The sequence below is a fragment of the Convolutriloba macropyga genome, chromosome 5 (genome assembly GCF_964194025.1).
Source record: "Convolutriloba macropyga chromosome 5, txConMacr16.3, whole genome shotgun sequence".
Classification (NCBI taxonomy): domain Eukaryota; kingdom Metazoa; phylum Xenacoelomorpha; order Acoela; family Convolutidae; genus Convolutriloba; species Convolutriloba macropyga.
In genome coordinates, this window is record NC_134472.1 from 26,586,048 (window position 1) to 26,604,194 (window position 18,147).

An 18,147-nucleotide genomic window follows, 5' to 3' on the forward strand; every position below is an offset into this window, starting at 1 on the left:
GAATAGCTGGATATTTTTTCAAAAATCATCGCTTGGTAAAAATGATGAACTAAAAACTAAATATTTTTATATTAACCAAGCTATGATTTACTTTACAAAGAATAGTGATTTATATGACAAAATCTTAAACAATTCTCAATACTAAAGATGAAGATTTGAACAGTGACTATAATAAGTTTCACAGTAACGTAGAATTCCACAGTAACGCAAAATTTAAGCAGTCATGTCATTTTTCAAATTTTGATTAGTACGACGACTTCTATATTTTTTCTCTAACTTCTGCTGAAGACAAAACCCAAACCGTTTTGTAGGCACTTCTACGGGAAATTGCGAAAAAGTGAGGGAAATTTGAGGACTCTCTCAATTGTTTTTTAGAAATCAAATATTTCGACGATTGTATATGAGCGCTGTCTATTTTAAGATTTGTTCCCACTTTTTTCAAATTTTTAACGCCATGAAAAGTCAATTGGAAGTGGTGATTAGAGACACGTTGGTGTACTAAAAAGAGAAAGGCGAATATCGAGCTTGAAGTGTGACACTGTTCCAACTACTTTCAAAGTGGTATGAGAAATTGATGTTTCCCGAAGTTTCTAGTTTTTGAGAGTAAATATTTTTTTCACATGTGTCAATTAGATTTCTGTTCACAATGATTTTTCACTTAATTTTATCAAAATAATAGAATTACGCTCTAATTGCGCCTATTTGCAATTGTTTGATTCCCTGAAACCGTAGCTAATGCTTTATATGACGTTGAAAACAGCTAGTGTCATAAAATATAAGTAAGTTTCGTGATGTTTACACGCATGTTTGATTAATTCTATTATCCTAATTCTTAGTTCTAATAAAAAGTTGCCCATAGACTGCTAATGAGGCCTAAGTCAATCAATTCTTTTTTCAGCTAATCGCTCAATTTTTTAAGACTTTAACACTTAAATGTTTTTCAAAAACATTCGCAATTTTCTGCTTTTAAGCGGTGCTCAATTTTTTGTCTTCGGCAGTACTCTAATTAAGAGCACGTCTCATCAGTTGCTATTTTCGCAAAAATAAAATTTCATAATGCTTCCAACTTTTAGCTAGTTGCTCTAATAGTGGTAAAAAAAAAAAGTAATGCGAAACTTTGAGCTATGACTACATTTTTTTGCATTTCGTTGTCTTTTAAATTTTTTTGTCCTTCCAGTAACATGGATCATAGGGTTATCTTGAGGTGTAATTGAGTTTAATTAGTTGCTAGAGTTCATGTCATTGTTATTTGTTCTCATGATAATATTATCTGCTTTTCAAAAAACTCTTGGATTTTTTCAAATCTATCCGTTTTTGATGCTTTTATTGTGATCTTGTCGCTTAGTCTCAATGATAACTGTTTTAATGGCCTTCTAGTGTCTAGAAAGGAATTTTTTCAATTTATAGATTTCAGTTTATATCAATTATTTCAGATGGTTTTGGTACCATTTGGTTTTGAAATATTAGTGTAGGTTTTTGAATTCTGACTTCATTCGGTGTTCTATTGATCCCTTTACCCCGGGGAATTTTTAAAAAAATGTCTCCAATTTTTTAAACTGTGCTTTCTTAATGATTTTTAAACAGTTTTTAACCTTGAAGCCACTGATCTTTGAAAAAATCTGATAACATGCCAATAATGTTTTTGGCACCATTGTGCTTCGTTTCTCATTTTTTTTCGGCAAGGATGTTGACAATGTTGATGCCTTTTGCGGTTCGGGGGTGCTATGTTGGAGGCGTCGACTTGCTTTCATTCTCATCTTTCCAGTCTGTTCTTTGATGTTTCTCAAAAATCCTCAGTCCTCAAAATTTACCTTAATTAGATTGTTTCCACGTGCCTTTTTGTTTCCAAATTCTTTTGTTCTGAATCAATATCAAGTTTGCGTTGATTGTGACTTTTTTCCGGTAATTGTTTTACGTTAATTTTATGTCGATAACATTCTTGGGGCCTAACTAACATAACCTGGCTGGATTTGCTAAATTGGTTTTTGGAAAATATGTGCTAATCTCACAGCTGGGCGAGTTAAAAGACCTGTAGTGGTTTTTACTTCACAAGATCTAGCAGTTTGGTCGAGGCCGGTGAACGTCCATGTCACGCATTCAAAGGGCCATATTCTTCTCGGAGTCCGCTCTTCCAGTAAACAAACAACATCGTTGACTTCAAGCTTTGATTCTGGATTGGTCCATTTCCTTCCGGCGTTCAGAGTGGGCAATTATTCTCGGACCCTTGTCTTCGTTGTCGCTTCTGACGTGCGTCAAAGGGCGTGCATCAACTAATCATTCTGTTTCTATGAAAATGGTTGTGATGATGTCCCAAGTCAATTTGGAAGAACCCAGATTCAAAAGAAGAGCTCGTTTTACTAGGGCGAAATGACAATGCCAAATTACAGGAGCGCTAAATGACAATGTCGATGTCCCTTGGGGGTCGATGGTGCTCAGTTGGGGGCGTCGATTTGCCTTCTTTTAAGTCTTTCTAGTTTGTTCTTTGATATTTCTCAAAAAAAACTTAGTCATCTTTTACCTATATTACATTGTTTCCACGTCTCTTTTTGGTTTCAAATTCTTGTGTTCTGAATCAATATCTTTAAGTTTACATTGAGGATGAAATTTAGCGGTATATGTTTTGCGCCAATGTGTGAAGATTATCGATGTAGATAACAGATGTTCTATTGTTTACGCAATTTAAGGATCCGTAGTTTTAATAGTAATATAAACTGTTGCTATTGTCATTGTTGTTTTTTTTAGTTGCTGATATTTGGAGAAATAAGTATTTGAAAATTATTTTAAAATTTTTGGGCGCATTCAAAGTGATATGCTTTTTTGACTGACAAAATTTGATGTTGCTGAAAAATTTTACGATTTCAGGTCAATAGTTAAGTCAGTTCCTTGGATTGTAATTCAGGACTTGTCCAGCCATGTTTTTTTGTGTTCCCTATCAACTTATCTCAGAATTCGAATAGAAAAATTTTGAACGCCAATTTTTTCTTCAAGTAACGTTTTTTTTTGTGGTTGCGCAAGAATATTTAATGTGTGCACAATATTCACTGCATGAGCAGCAAACTTGCTTTTTTGTATATTTTCGGGTTTCCAAAACTGCAGCAGATAAAAATATTTAACTTACATTCTGATTGGGATATCTTGCAGGTCCATGAGAAGTGGTTCCAGAGAATGTAACTGGTGCTATGCCCTCGTGCAGACACACTATGTTGTAAGACGATAGGGTCTCATTTGCGTTCTGTTCCAGGGTTGAGCACCGGTCAATGCAGTCCACTAGCTGTTGCTGCAAACATAAAAGAAAAAATTGACTCATTTAAAAAATCATGAGATCAAATGAGGTAAGGTGCACATTACAAAAACCGCCTCCAGGGTCAAATTGGCATTTATACGAAAACTTATTCCTAATTCGATTCATCCTATGGTGCTCGGATTTCTTTTACACAGCAAAGAATTACTATCAGCGTCTTATGGCAACATTTTTAAAACGAATAAGATAAAAGTTTCGGAATTACATTAAAAAATTCCCATCCATCGTGTAATAATACAGTACAACGGTTTTCCCGTTCTGATTCAGGATTTCTTTTACACAGCAAAGAATTACTATCAGCGTCTTATGGCAACATTTTTAAAACGAATAAGATAAAAGTTTCGGAATTACATTAAAAAATTCCCATCCATCGTGTAATAATACAGTACAACGGTTTTCCCGTTCTGATTCAGGAAAATTGCTCGACTCTTATCGACGGCCGTACACTAAAACAGCTGAATTTTTTGTTTTTTTTTCCATTTTGCATCTCAAGTGTCCAAAATGTCGCTGAACCAAGCTGCTACTAAGTAATTGATGAAATAACAGAAGCATCAAATTTGAAATCAGCTGAATCGTAAATAAAGTGGAGATAATATTTCGAAAGCCCAGAAATTCTTCGGGAATTTGTGTTTTAATTTTGTTATATTTTAATAATAAAATAGACAAAAATGAGTAAATTTTTTTCATAATACCACACTTGCAAATTAACAAGTTGCAATAGTGAGATGCCTAAAAACGATGGCAAAAACTGTGGTTTTACCTGAGATATCAATGGTATCTGCCTCTATTTAGTGTTGACAAAATTGACTAACCTGCAGTTGATTTAGTTCGTTTTTGGCTGCTTCAGACATTGAGGGAGAAGTCATGGCTTCTGCTAAAAGTATTCTAGTTGCCTCCAGCTTTCCGTCTATGCTTGTAAAGTTTTTCTATAATATAAACATTACAAGTGTTTACCGGACCGAATTTACTCATTCATTCATTTTTGATGCCGCAGATTATTGCCGAATCTCATTACAAAAAACATTTGTCCCTCACTTTCATTCAATAATCGAAGGCATAAATGGTGATCAAAGAAAACTCTCAATTTTGTACGTGTTTCCACAGATGGCAGACTAATAGCTAGTTTCCACCTGCAATTGAACAATTTTACATACAAATACGAACAAAATTGAGAGGTTGGCATATAAAGAAATCAGTTTCAGCAACATATGCAATCAGAAACAAAGAAGAAACGAAGTTACAAAACTCGGAACAACTATTAGCCACTTCTCAAAAAGATGCTGTAATTCAAATAATTATTCAAAACCATCCACCACTATTGAACTAACTTTACTATCTGACATTCTGCAAACAAAAAGTGTTACCAGCAGTTTGATGAAAAATGGCCGCCATTGCCCCTATTGGCGTCAAATGGGATCCAAATTGATAAAATTAAATTTGAAACGTTCAAGGGGGGAACAAAATATTGTTCTACAAAAAAATAGAATTGAGCTACTGAAATAAAGGTTGATATGCTCAACATCTTAATACTGATATCAGTTAGCAATCGCTCTTATGAACTTCATAACCTAATGCGCTATGAATTGGTGACGTTTCCAATGGAATTCACCGTACCAAGCCAAAAGTACTGTAAAGTATTCGCCGTACCAAAAAGTCAATTTTTAATTCTTGAACATTTAAACAACCTTTAAAGCTGGTATTATTCATTTACCAAGCACAGGGCTCTTTAATAAAAGTTTATTAAAACGACAAAGAAATATTTTTTAAAAACGAAGGAATCAAATGAAATTGGTCATTTTTTGTTGTGCCAATATGTAGGGTAACAAAATGGTTACCAAATTGCGTGAAAATACACTTCTCCGGAAAGACCAGTTTTCTAATTTCATGCCGCATGAACTATTTCTTGTTTTGATTTTGACTGCATTGCCGCGCTTTCAATTGGAGTTATAGCTACACTTAGTGAATAAAGACAGTTTTAATTTATTCTCGATTCTTGCTTCTTCGTTTTAAGATCCAAATTTACTAGTTTTGTCAATGTATGTTGTTTTATAGTGGTTTTATAGAGGTAGATCATAACTAACTGTTTCTGATAGAATTTTCTGCAGATATTTCTGCTTTTATTAATTTTTTTCGTGCTACATTATAGGCAAAATGTTTTTAGCCACTTTCAGGGCCTATTTAAGTAGTGCACAAATTACGTAAACTTTTAGTTAATCGTTTTCTATATCAATTGACACTTTAGTGGTGAAAGCTCTCCTGACAATTTAAGATAACAAACTTGAAATTGATAGTAGGAATAACACTGAGATTTAAATTGGCTGCATATAGGAACCCAAAAATTCCTTAAATTTTAACCCATTTTACAGTTTCCCTTTTACAGTTTCAAAAACTTTTTCAGTCGAAAAACCCCTGAACTCTCGTACAAACCGCATTTTTAACCAATTCTGCAATAAAGAGTCTTAGTGTATGGGACTATCAATGTATCTGAACAAAGTCATATCTTAAGAATTACTTTTGGTCTTAGAAATTTTGAAAGCCTTTCAAACGTCAAAGAATACCCGAAAATTTTAAACGCCCAGGAACTTCACTTCTCTGGATTAATTAAATTGCTTTCCACGACTCTTAGACAAGACGCACTGCACTGTTATTTGAATAACGCCATTAACGAGTTTGAATTAGAAAAGGTTTTAAATGGAGAGGTTTTAAGGTTTTAAGGTTTTTAGAAAAGATCTTAAAGTTTTTAACGCTAGAAAGACTGAGTTGAAACTTTAGTGAAATTGACAACGATTATTCAGAAACCTTTGGTAACTCGAGCGAGAGTGCAAGATATTTAATGCTTTCGCAAAACTGGACTTCAAAATAATCAAATTTTTTTAACGCTATCCGAGTCAAAACTTTCAACATTTTTACATAAAGTTAGGGATAATTACAAACAGGGAAACCAATTCCTTTTAAAAACAATTCTGGTAGGAGTCAGTAAATTAGATCTTCAGGTTATGCATCATTTTGTTCAATTTTCTTGAAAAGAGACATCACAAAGCAGGTTCCTGCCTATTTGAATGTCTCTCAAACGCTGATTGTACTAATGCATTGTCCTATTTATACAGCGTTTGGAAATTCCAATCTAATCTAATCTTATCTAATTCCTTTTTATGAGCGGCTCCGGAAAAATTTGGCAGTTTGAAACCTGTAATTTTTTTTTCGCTTCTCTCAAACGTTCCAGTCCGTTACTTTATAGTTTCTTCTTAGGGTTACTTTCTCATTTTTTTAGCTCACAGCTTGAAAAATAAGGAGTGCGTGTATCTTTTGTAGACAACAATGATACTAACGGGATGTTTTGAAGTAAGTTCTACTGAATTGGCTGCAGCTATTTCACTCACAGAGTCAGCGATCCCATCAAAAGATTTGTTGAGGTCGGAGCGGAGAGTCTTGAGTGAGTCGACAGCGTTCTGAAAATAGACAAACAGTCTGACATTTGAACATTTTCGATAGCTTCAGAGATAAATAGGCAACTGCAAAATTGTGGGACAAACACTTATATCGGAAAATAGTATGTCTTGCGATCTTAAAACTTTTCTAGACAAAACTTTATAGATAACTGGTAAGATCTTATGCAAGGAAAGTTATTGTACGCGATCTCGCAAGACGAATTTTTATCCATTTTTATCAAATTGTTGACTTTACTTTTTTTACAATAGGAAAACCATAATAGCAAAAAATATATAGAATACGACATTATCAGTTCTCATTCAAAATATTTATTACAATTTTTTTGTAGTCTTTGTAAAGTGAGAAGTCACCGAACTATGAAGGAATAAATTTACCGACGATAAAAAAGTCAGTTATTCACAATATCTAAAAGAAAGAACCGAAACAAAAGATTTCAGACTTGCTCTCCCAAATGACTGTCTAAGCTATATCGACTCCAATGGATTTTGTATAAAATGCACATTTAGGAATATTGGATTCTACTTACCAAAATCGTTGCTTTTAATTGAACTAACCCCATATCGCTTGTATTTTTTTCATATCCCGTACGAGCAACACTCATTTCCTTTAAATGATGATATTTAATGTTCGACGGAGGAATATATAAAAGCTTGAGTGAAATCCGTGCTGAAACGCTCTCCATCCGTGTACTAGGATTATGAATTGGAATTGTCCACAAATTTTAGTAAAATTACTCGCCTCATAATTGTGCTAATAACTAAATAACAGAAGACAGTATTATCCAAAATTAAAAGTTTTTTGATATAAAGGGTCGCCCAGTCTGTTCAAAACCAGAAAAATTGCGCGATCAGCTGATTGGTTTGCTGAAGATACCAGGAAGAATAGGTATACCGCCAATTGATAAAGAAACAGAATGCTGTAGTAAAAAAAAGCTGCCAGTATCAAGGTAAGCCGGATTTGTTCCAGATAAAGGACCCCTTTATGTGAACCGGTCTAACTTGAAACAAGAAAAAAACAAATGAAAGGCAATGATTTACGCTGAAGACCTGTTTGCACTATAAGTCTCAACTTGAAAATATTGGGGGGACGAAGGATCAAAATTATAAAGGTTAGCAGAAATATATAGACGCTTACTATTTACCAATTCAATCCGATTGAGCTTGCTTTGCTCCATAGTATGACGCACTGAGCTAAGTTTGATCGGACAAAGTTTTCTGTCTTAAAATTTTGAACCTCATTTTGTACTATTTGAAAACTTCGGTTAAATTAGAGTTGCTAATCCGAAATTTTCGTTACACTTGAAGAGATTTTCGAAGAAAACCCAAAGTCGTTTTCTGCGGCTGTACTCAATAGTATTTGTTTTGCAGCAGTTTTTCAACCTCCACTATAATTAGATGAAGTTAAAATTTATTCTCAGCTCATTTCAAACATTTATAGGCAAAAAACTTTTCACGTTCCAATTGAGTTGAATCCTATTTTTCCTACTGGTTGCGAATAGTAAGAGATCCAACTCTTCTTTATCTCAAGAACAATCATCAAAAATTTGAAAATTAAAAGTATCGAATAATAATCTGACAGTCGACCAAAATATGCTTTTCCCCTTTCCAAATACCGGTACAATTTTTGGTCTTGCCGGCTCGTTTTTGAGTTTGTTTACAAAAATCTGCACTGCATCTGCCATTTGCAAACATCAAGCAGATCAAAAGATATTAATCAATATCAAGCCGCGTACGTGAAAGAGCGCATATTTGCCGTCGAGGTGATCCGAGCCTAAATTGAGGTCAGTTCAATATTTACAAGTGCAAAATGTTATTACTAATACGTTATTAGTTTAAGTGCGAGACAACTTGCTTAGGGTTAGTGGTGGCAATTAACGCTTTTAAATATATTCGCTCAATAAGCAAGATTAATTACCTGTTCCTTTCTAGCAGCTCTAATGCTACACCAGTCATATGATGAACTGCAAGTAGCCTTTGTTTTACTTAGACAGACAAGAAAAAATTTAGTCCAATAAAATTGAGCATGCGTTTATTCTCAAATAAATCTCCAAACAGGAGAGAACATATTAGAAAAAACTTTAAAAAATGTTTAATTTCCTTAATTCTGGAATCTTACTTAAAACTCTTGCAAATTTCGACGAGTCCAAATGATAAGAGCAGTCTTCTATTTTGTTTTGCTTCTTTTTTTGTAGAAAATTACTGTAATTTATCCTATTTCTACTTTTCAAATGTATGATCTCGAAATCTAGTGCTAAAATATTCTATTCTTCATTTGGTGGGGTTTCTGAAAAAACAAACTGATATTGTTTACCTAACAAAAACGCTGATTATTAAAATCTGATACTTATAGATTTCAAAATACCTTAAAGTTTTTTTTATAGCGGCGGCCTTCAAAAACACAGCAGGTCATATCAAGTGGCTAGGAAAGATATTAAATTTGAAATAAATTCCCATTTCAATAACGTCCCTCAATTATGCGTTGTTTCCATGACATCAAAATACCATCCCAAAAGCACAATCAGTCTGAGGCATCACTAAGTGTTTAGCCAGCAAATAGATAGTCGCAGTCAATTACTGGTTCTCGATAAATTCAGTTCAAATAACCACTATTAATCCTAGCTGACCACTCAATACAGTTTGAGAATTCACTTACCAGTTTTAAAACATGTCCCTGTACAAAACTCCATTTTAGCATTCAATCAGATAAATCAATTCAATTGTTTAGTAAAAAAAAATTCCCAAATATCATATAAACCACAGACCTATTCCCAGGTCGAGAATTTTTCTGAATATTAAGTAAGAAATATCCGCTGAATTGCGCTGAACTTTTAACACTTTTAGCGCAAAAATGCGCTGAAATTGTGCGCTGCGAAATTGTGCGCATAATGACGCGCTGAAATCCGCTAAATTTTCAGCTCATTGTAAAACTCTTCTCGTATTGCCGGGGTCTCGAACTCTTTTCTTTTTCTTTAACTTGATTTGATTTTATTGAACCATTCTGTGCGCAATTTATGTAAGAAATGCGCTGAAAATTCAGGGCGTTTCTTAGCTAATTGCAACGCATTTCAGCATTGTTAAGCCCTTTTTTGAGTTTCTCAGCACATTGCTTACAAAACCGTTTATTGTTCCGACCCCACTTGTGGGGGGGGGGGGGGACTATATACTCAAATGGGTTTTTTTTGTTCAGTCAACTTTGGCCGATCGATATATTCGTCGTAGAGAAATGTGAGTGGTATCATTAAAAATCTGGTCCAGCTTAGAATTCAAAATTAAAAAGATTTTTTGATTTCTGTTTTTTTTCGAGGAGTTATCGAGGATTGAAGTTTTGTGTGAACATGCGATATTTGTCCACTTTAAAATATTTTCTACAAAAATAGTATTTCAAAATTCAATTTCACGCCAAAAAATACCAATTTTTTGTTCGACTAAAGGCGATAAAAAGGACCAGTTCTGGTCTCATTGGGAAGTTCACAATAAAAAAAAATCGAATTCCATTTGAGAGCTCTTTTTTTAAAAAAACTTTCCTCATTTTTTGCTTTCTTTAATTCACCTAGAGTCAAGCCACTTTTTGTATCAAGGTTCTATTAATGGCAAACCTCCTTTACAGTTAAGTTAAGCCCAATGAACAAAAAACATCGTTTTCAAGGAATTGCTCATGTTTTTTTGGCTTCGTTTCTGAGTTTTCGAAATTTTAAATGAAATTTTGAAAATCTTTTTGAGGTTTTTCTATTTTTGGAGTCCTATGGCATGGATTCAATGACAAACAGTGCAATATGTTCCATAATGAGCATTAAGTTAACGTATCTAGTGCTTTGAGGGGACAGCTAATAGATGTTAAGACTTAATAGAGAGAAATGTCTAGCTAGATAACGGTCGCTTGCTCAGCGCGCTATTGCATTTAACTGAATTCGAATTCACGTTTCGTTTAAACATGGACTATGAAACTATTTTGAACACACCTGATGACGGTATTTCGCCTGCCGTAAAAGACTTATTTCGCAAAATCTGTGTAGATATAGCAAAGACCAATGATCAAATCATTGATTTACAAAACGAAGTCCAGTACCTGAAACAAAAAACTAATGAAATTGAACGTTACCAATCAAAAGATTGTGTCATATTCAGAAATTTACCTCTTGTTTCGAACAAAACAGTTACCGATGGTGTTATTTACTTTGTCAATCGAGTGTTGGGGATCAACATGGCAGTGAAGGATCTGGTTGGATGTCACGAACTGGCGCAGATCAAAGACCCTTCTCGACCTTCACCCATTATAGCTAAGTTCAATAATTTTGATTTGAAAACAGGAATTTGGGGAAGGAAAAAATTGCTGCGAAATTTTTTGAATCCCTTGAATCAAAATTCTGTTTTTTTGGACGAACGGTAACTAAGGTAGATAAAGAACTCTATGAGTATGCAAAGGATCAAGGTTTCAGAGTTACATCCAATAATTCTAAGCCTCGAGTTCTGCTCAAATTTGATAATAACGTCCAACTTCATACTATTGCGAGTAAAAAAGATGTTGACGAACTAGCTGCCAAAAGATTGATTATTGAGAGAAACAAGATGGTTTCCAAAAACCCTCTTAAGACAAAGGTGATACCTAATTTCAAACTACCACCATTTGGACTTCGGCAGCAATATTCTATGGCACCACAAGCAACTCAAAAGGGAGTTAAACGTGTGATTTCCGAGAGTTCTGTGCATGATGCTTCTGTTCTAGATCAGTTGAAAGGCATGATGGGTGACGACGAACAAATGCTGGACTACATAAAAGGGCTTTTGAGTAATTCGCCGCAGAGAAAAATACCCTACAACTTAACGGAAGCGATTCAGTCGACATGCAGCGTTGCTGGACAACAGGAACTAATTTTTAAATCCTTCTACTTTTCATGAGTACAATTGATTTCGGTAAGCTTTCAAAGGAAAGGTTTGTGGACAATTTGGAGACTGGTTTTGTTCTTTTTTTGAATATCCAATCAACAAGAAGCCATCATGATCAACTAGCAGCCTTTTTGGCAAGTTTTGAAAACCAGCCTATTGCTCTATGTCTCTGTGAGACGTGGCTCTCAGACACTGACTGTCTATCTTTATATAAACAATTTTATTTGTAAAACAAAACTTGCAGAACACACAATATTTCTTCCGGAATTCACTACAGATGAGGTATTCAGCGCTATCGAAAACTTGAAAAACTCCTCCTCGGTTGGTCATGATGGTATAAGTAACATAATTTTGAAAATTTCAATAACAGTCATTGCCCCGGTTTTGACTGAAATTTTCAACAATTGCCTGAACACGGGTATCTTTCCTGATAATTTCAAAACGGCATGCGTTTTACCTTTGCACAAAGACGGCAGTCGTGAAGATCCCAGTAACTACCGACCTATAAGTCTGTTGAGTTCAATGCGTAAATTATTCGAGAAACTACTCTTACAACGAATGTGGTCTTTTTGTAAAAAGTTCAAAATTATATCGAATCCTCAATTCGGATTTCAGCCCAAAAAACTTCCTGCATACACGCTCTCATCAAATTTACGGAATACCATAGAAATAATTGTGATAAAAATCAAAACACTCAAGCTTGTTTCGTTGATTTGAAAAAAGCTTTTGATACTCTGAATCACGAGGTATTGCTCATTAAACTTGACAGATTGGGATTTCGTGGCATTTTTCACAACTTACTCAAAGACTATTTGACGAACAGAATCCAAATAGTACAAAATGGTAAAAACAGATCGTCAGAATTGAACTTGACTTGTGGCGTCCCACAGGGCTCAGTCTTAGGGCCTTTGCTTTTTCTTCTGTATATAAATGACTTAACAGAAGTTATACGTGAGAGTGAGATTGTGCTATTTAAAGATGACACCACTATTCACACCTCTGGTCCGCTAAACTCGAATCAGAAACAACTTTCAGATGACATCGAAAGGGCAAACGAATGGTTTTCGGCAAATGCATTAACTGTTAACAACAGCAAATGTTATACGATGATTTTTGGAAAAATTGGTATCGCACACTACAACGCACTGGGTGGTTCTTCTTCGCAAAAATTAGTCGGAAAGTATTTGAGCATCATAATTGATAATAAATTGAGTTTCACAGACCACATAAAAAGAATATGCACTAAACTTGCTACATTCTGTGGAATTATATACAAAGCTCGCAATCTCTTTTCCAAGAAACAGCTCTTGTGTTTTTACAATTCCTACGCAAAATCAGTCATACAATATGGTATTTTAAAATATGGTAGTACTACAAAAATCATTTGAATGAAATATTGAATTTACAAAAGAGAATATTAAGGGCAATATTTTTCAAGCGAAAATTTGATTCCATCTCAACAAAATTGGTTGAAGTCCAAATTGAAACTGTCTTCGATCTTTACTTGAAATTCTTGTTCAAAGAAATATTCTGCCAAATCAGAAAAGTTAGCCCTCTCGATTTATTGAATATTGAGAAAATTGACAATAGGAGACATCTACGGAGTAAAAGTAGAGGCATTCTCCCTTCTGTTCCATGGCACTGTAGAGTAATGAAGTTTTCACTATCCAGAAGACTAGTTCTTGCTTATATCTATGCGAAGGAGAACCACCTCATACCTGAGAACATATCTGCTATGGATGATAGTACTTTCGAAACATTTTTTGCCAATTTCTTTCGAATCTATGTTTTTGACAACAAAGACTTACACGACCTGATCTTCAACTAATCCACCTATAAACTGTTTTTTCTTTCCTTTTAGCCTTGCCAAGGTGGCCTGCTTGTGAGCTGAAAAGCTCGTCAGGCAACTTTCTGGATGACCTTGTTATATGATTGATCATCTTTTGTATTATGATCTCCAGTAAATTCAACTTCAAAAAATAACTTTTCGATTTTTTTTTTGAACATTAAATAAAACTTATTATCGTTAACTGTAAGTCAGTCCAATAGTGACAGCACCCCCTTCTCCCTCCAAATTTAATCTGGTTGGCGGTTTTGTCTTCTAACTATTGGTTATATGACTTCAATGACACAAGATTTCAATTTAAAATTTTTTTTTGGATTTTTTTTTAATATTGGTTACTTTTCAACTCTTATCACATTATTCAAAAATTATAAACATTATCCAAATATTATTTTAATCCCAAGAAAACGTTCAGTGGATCACAGATAAAGTTTTCAGAGAAAAGCTAATGGTTTTATTGGCTTCGACACATTCTTCTCGCACTTTTTTTTACCGAATTTTGGTTTTTTCCTGTTTTTATGGTTTTCACAGTCATAAGACTTATTGTGATGTAATGTTAATTATCTATGCGTAACAAACATCCTTTTCCTCCCATCGGGTTATATCTGAGCTTAGATATTGAGCTCCGTTGAAAGATTTTGAGTTTAATGGCTGTTAAGAATTAAAAATAATTTTTCGATTATTTTTTTAATATTAACCAATCCTAAACTTTTTTCTTGAACTTTTGGTCAATGTCAGTACCAGCGGAAATTTTTTCCATTCTACTGCAGCTACAATTAATCCGGTTACCGGTTTTATCTTCTAGCTATTAGTTTTAAAACTTCTATGCCACGAGATTTCATTTTTTTTTTAATTTTTGCGTACTTTATATTAATTTTGGATCCTTTTGAAATCTTATCACATCATCCTACTGCTGATGGTCCCCATTGTTTAGAGATAAACTTCAACGGATCATAGATAAATTTTTCAGAGAAGAGCTTATGATTTGAATTGCTTCGACATATTCTTCTGGTACTTTTCTACTGAATTTTTGGTTTTTGCTTGTCTCTGTTGTCGTTTTCATAGTAAATAAATTGATGTAAGGTCTTATTGATGAAATATGATTGTCAAACAAACTTATTGTCCCATCGAGGCATAATTTAGCGTATTTGCTGGCTTGCGTTGAACGCTAATGAAATTAATTGCGTTGATAATACTTGTATTCTCGAAAATTTCGTTGTTCTAATGTATTTGTTTATGTTTGTTGATTTTTTGGAAATATATTGATAAATAAAAAAAATCTCATTTCTCTTAAAAATTGATTAAAAATAGAAGAGTATTTAGTGAAAACTTCTTTTTTTTAATGCCGTCGACACTTCTCTCGCTCAATTTTTTCTTGAATTTGCTGTTTTTGTTCTTTAGGAAGCCCTAAATTGCTGACAGTTCTCATAGGCTTCTAATTGAGCATTGAATGAATGATGTTACCCAAAGCAGTCAGTTTCTAGCGAATAGTCTCAAATTTTATGATAATCATATTGAAGTTTTTTTCAAACTTTTCAGTTTTTGTTGTTCTTTTCGTCAAATTGTAACTTATTTTCATCAATGAGAGGTCCCATCCAATCTCTTGTATTTCAAGGGATAGCTTATCTATTGATATTATTTGTCACATCGTTTGTTTTGTTATATGCGTTTTTTGGATAATATACGTTTTTCTGAACGTTTATTGAGTGGCCAATTTTTGTGTTTCTTTTTCTCTTCTTTCGGAACAATCGCGTAATAACAGATCCCAATAGTTTTCAAATGTGGCTCGTTTTTGCCGTGAAATTTTTGTTTGTGCTAATTTTGTTTTTTGTTTTTTTTCCTCTTAACCTCTTTAATGTCAGATCACGTTGGCGTTGTAATGAGGCATGGCATTATGTAGTTCAATTAATAGATAAGTTGTGTAACGTTTGCTTTTAACTCAAACATCTATTTTTGTTATCTCTTCATTTGGTTGACAATTTAGTCAAAAATGTGGATGAGCTCGGGTCGGAACATCATGTGCGAACGCACATTAACGAGCCGCCTTGTTATTAATATGATATCGAATTAAGTGGAAATTTTTACGTGGCAAAAAATCTTGCATAATAATACGCTGAAATCCGCTGAAATTTAGGAAGAAATGCACTGAAAGGCGGTGAATTTTTAATAGGAATGAACTGAAAATTGGTAAGAAACACGCTGAAAAAGGTGCTAAAGTTTTTGTAGGAAATGTTCTCAAATTACACTGGACTTATTTAAGAAACGTGTTGAGGTTGCGCGGAGGTTTAAACATTTAAGCGAATTCTCAAAATTTCAGCACATTTCAGCGCATTCAGCAGAATTTTTATATAATTTCAACACCTTCAGTGAATTTCTTGCATAAAATTGAGCTGAAATCTCAACCCAGGTTCTGTTTTGGATCCACTAACTCAGTGGGCGTAAAACTCTTACACCCCTCAGGAGCACATGCTATTTTGTACAATGTAACGTTTTTAATAACAAGACAAAAATTATAAATGAAGGTCACAGAGGGGTCCGAAACAGAATAGATCCCCTACCCGGGTCACATAGTACAACAGCGTAAATCTCAGCCTGTTTCTTTACAATATGGTACCATTCTGATCATGTCACTTTTTGCCATGCCCAGACAAAAACAAACGGTAAAAGTATTGCATGTCTGAAGTTTTTATAATCAGTCCAACCACAAACTGTGCAAAAGCAGATCGTCACTCAGGACTTCAAAAATGTTTCTCTAAATGCCGTTTGTTCTCTCCCCTGGTAAATAATGCTCTCTTATACCTCTGCCTGATAACATATATGATTATGTTCGATAACCCTACCTCTTATTGGGCTACAGAAATTGGCTTTAGTACCATTACAGGCATTAATTTGTTCATATATTGTTCAAAGACAAAAATTTTTGACCGCGGTGAGGGAAAAAGTCGCAAAAACTATTTATATTTTCTCTGCATCAATATTGCTCAAGAAATAAGGAAAAATCATCTTTTTCTTTAAGTCATGATGTTAACTAAGCATCAGAAAAGTAATATTTTTGGCTTTGCCTATTAAAAACATTAAAATAGTGAGCTTGCATCAACTATTTCACCAAACTTTTTGGTTGCTCTTTTGCATCAACCATATCCAAGAACCATGCCTGCTTTCACACAAGCAATACATAGAATTCCATGCATGATCGTGAAATGTTTGCGAAATATTGGATGCGTAAAATGTGGAAATAAGTTACATATATCTTATAAATGTAAACCAATTCTTCGACTTTTATTATATACTTATAGTCTTAAAATGTTTTGCAAAAATTTTAGTTGTAATTACTTGAGACCGAGTTCAAAGACTTCATTCTACTTTGGAACATTACTATGGGTAATTTAAAAACTACTATTTTTTTTAATCCACGATTTTAATCGTACCCACTTCCGAAATTAATGTTTTCGGTCATTTTGGTCTAAATGACCTTATCTTACCTATTAGATACTGCAAACGTGGAAAAAATTGACGCATGTGAACTGGTGCTTTATCGTGTGGAAATTAGTTACAAAATATTGTTTTTTTCACGCTAGCCCCAAAAACACTCATTGTCGAATCTAGTTTTGAAAAAATCCAAACTTTAAGAAAATTTGAACTAAATTTGCGTAGAGTAACTGGTTTCCATGAATGCTTATAGCCCTAATCTTAAAACATGGGTTATGAAAAATATTAGCCAAATCAAATGATTCTACTCGAGAAAACCGATATTGGCCACACAATGAAGGTTTCCTAAATTTACCATGGTGGCATAAATCGTTTCAAGGTTTATTTATGGCGATCAACCCGTGTAGGCGCTAAAAGCGGATAATTTGTATACTATTGGCCGAACGATATTGAGTGTCACTGATCATATATGATACATATACAAATGAAGAGGCGTTTTTTGTACCATCATTTCACGATTGCCACGAAATCATATATGATCCTTGTATGACAACAGAGTGTCATATACGGCCTTCTTTTGCATGATTACTGGGATTTTTTTGTATGACTGTCAACGAGGGGTTGGGGCGAAAGGGATGTGGCGATATAAAGTGTACCTGCATTTCATTGGCTACTTGAGTGGACTGGATGGGTGTCATGGTTGATGCAACATCCAACTGTACCAACTTGTCCTCTATCTCAAATTTCTAAAAAAACTTCCGTAGCAATTTTCAAATTAACTTCAAAGAATTGAGAAGTTTATTTTCAATAGTTGACGTACCGTGTGAAAGAACACCTTTGTTCGTTTAATTTTTCAAAAAAACTTTAAAAAAGGAAGCGTTTGTCAGCTTCCACATTCAGTTACCAATCACTTGTTTTTGAAGTGAATAAAGTCATAAACTGTATTTCTAGCTCATGTTTAGCCTGGTCAACTGCAGCTTACTTGCCGCTCATTTAATATTGGATGATTTCCTGTAAACTGTTTGCTCATTTCAAACACTAATAGGAGTAAAAAAAATAAGGTTTTGAAATTTGTCTAAACCATCGAGAAAGAGAATCGTTGTAAATGCTTACGGGAATTGAGTGAGCTCTTTGTGGTGAAAAAATGTTAGAAGAATCTTTTGTTAGAACATCCACAATTGTTCTATTGAGTGACTGGTTGATTTTGTACTCCTCCTTCACTGCCTTCTCGATTTCAGCCT

General features: G+C 34.1%; 1 protein-coding gene across 1 annotated transcript in view; it reads right to left on the reverse strand.

The window, feature by feature from the left end:
• The window catches only part of LOC142339270 (uncharacterized), a 70,093-nt gene that overhangs the window by 26,541 nt on the left and 25,405 nt on the right, over positions 1–18,147 (reverse strand). Inside the window, exons 3-8 of the mRNA XM_075389173.1 lie at positions 18,020–18,145; positions 17,563–17,652; positions 9,404–9,421; positions 6,631–6,750; positions 4,114–4,227; positions 3,119–3,277 (exon numbers count right to left, since the gene is read on the reverse strand). Coding sequence (XP_075245288.1) covers positions 3,119–3,277; positions 4,114–4,227; positions 6,631–6,750; positions 9,404–9,421; positions 17,563–17,604 — 453 coding nt within the window. The 5' untranslated portion in view covers positions 17,605–17,652; positions 18,020–18,145. The remainder of the gene's footprint in view (positions 1–3,118; positions 3,278–4,113; positions 4,228–6,630; positions 6,751–9,403; positions 9,422–17,562; positions 17,653–18,019; positions 18,146–18,147) is intronic.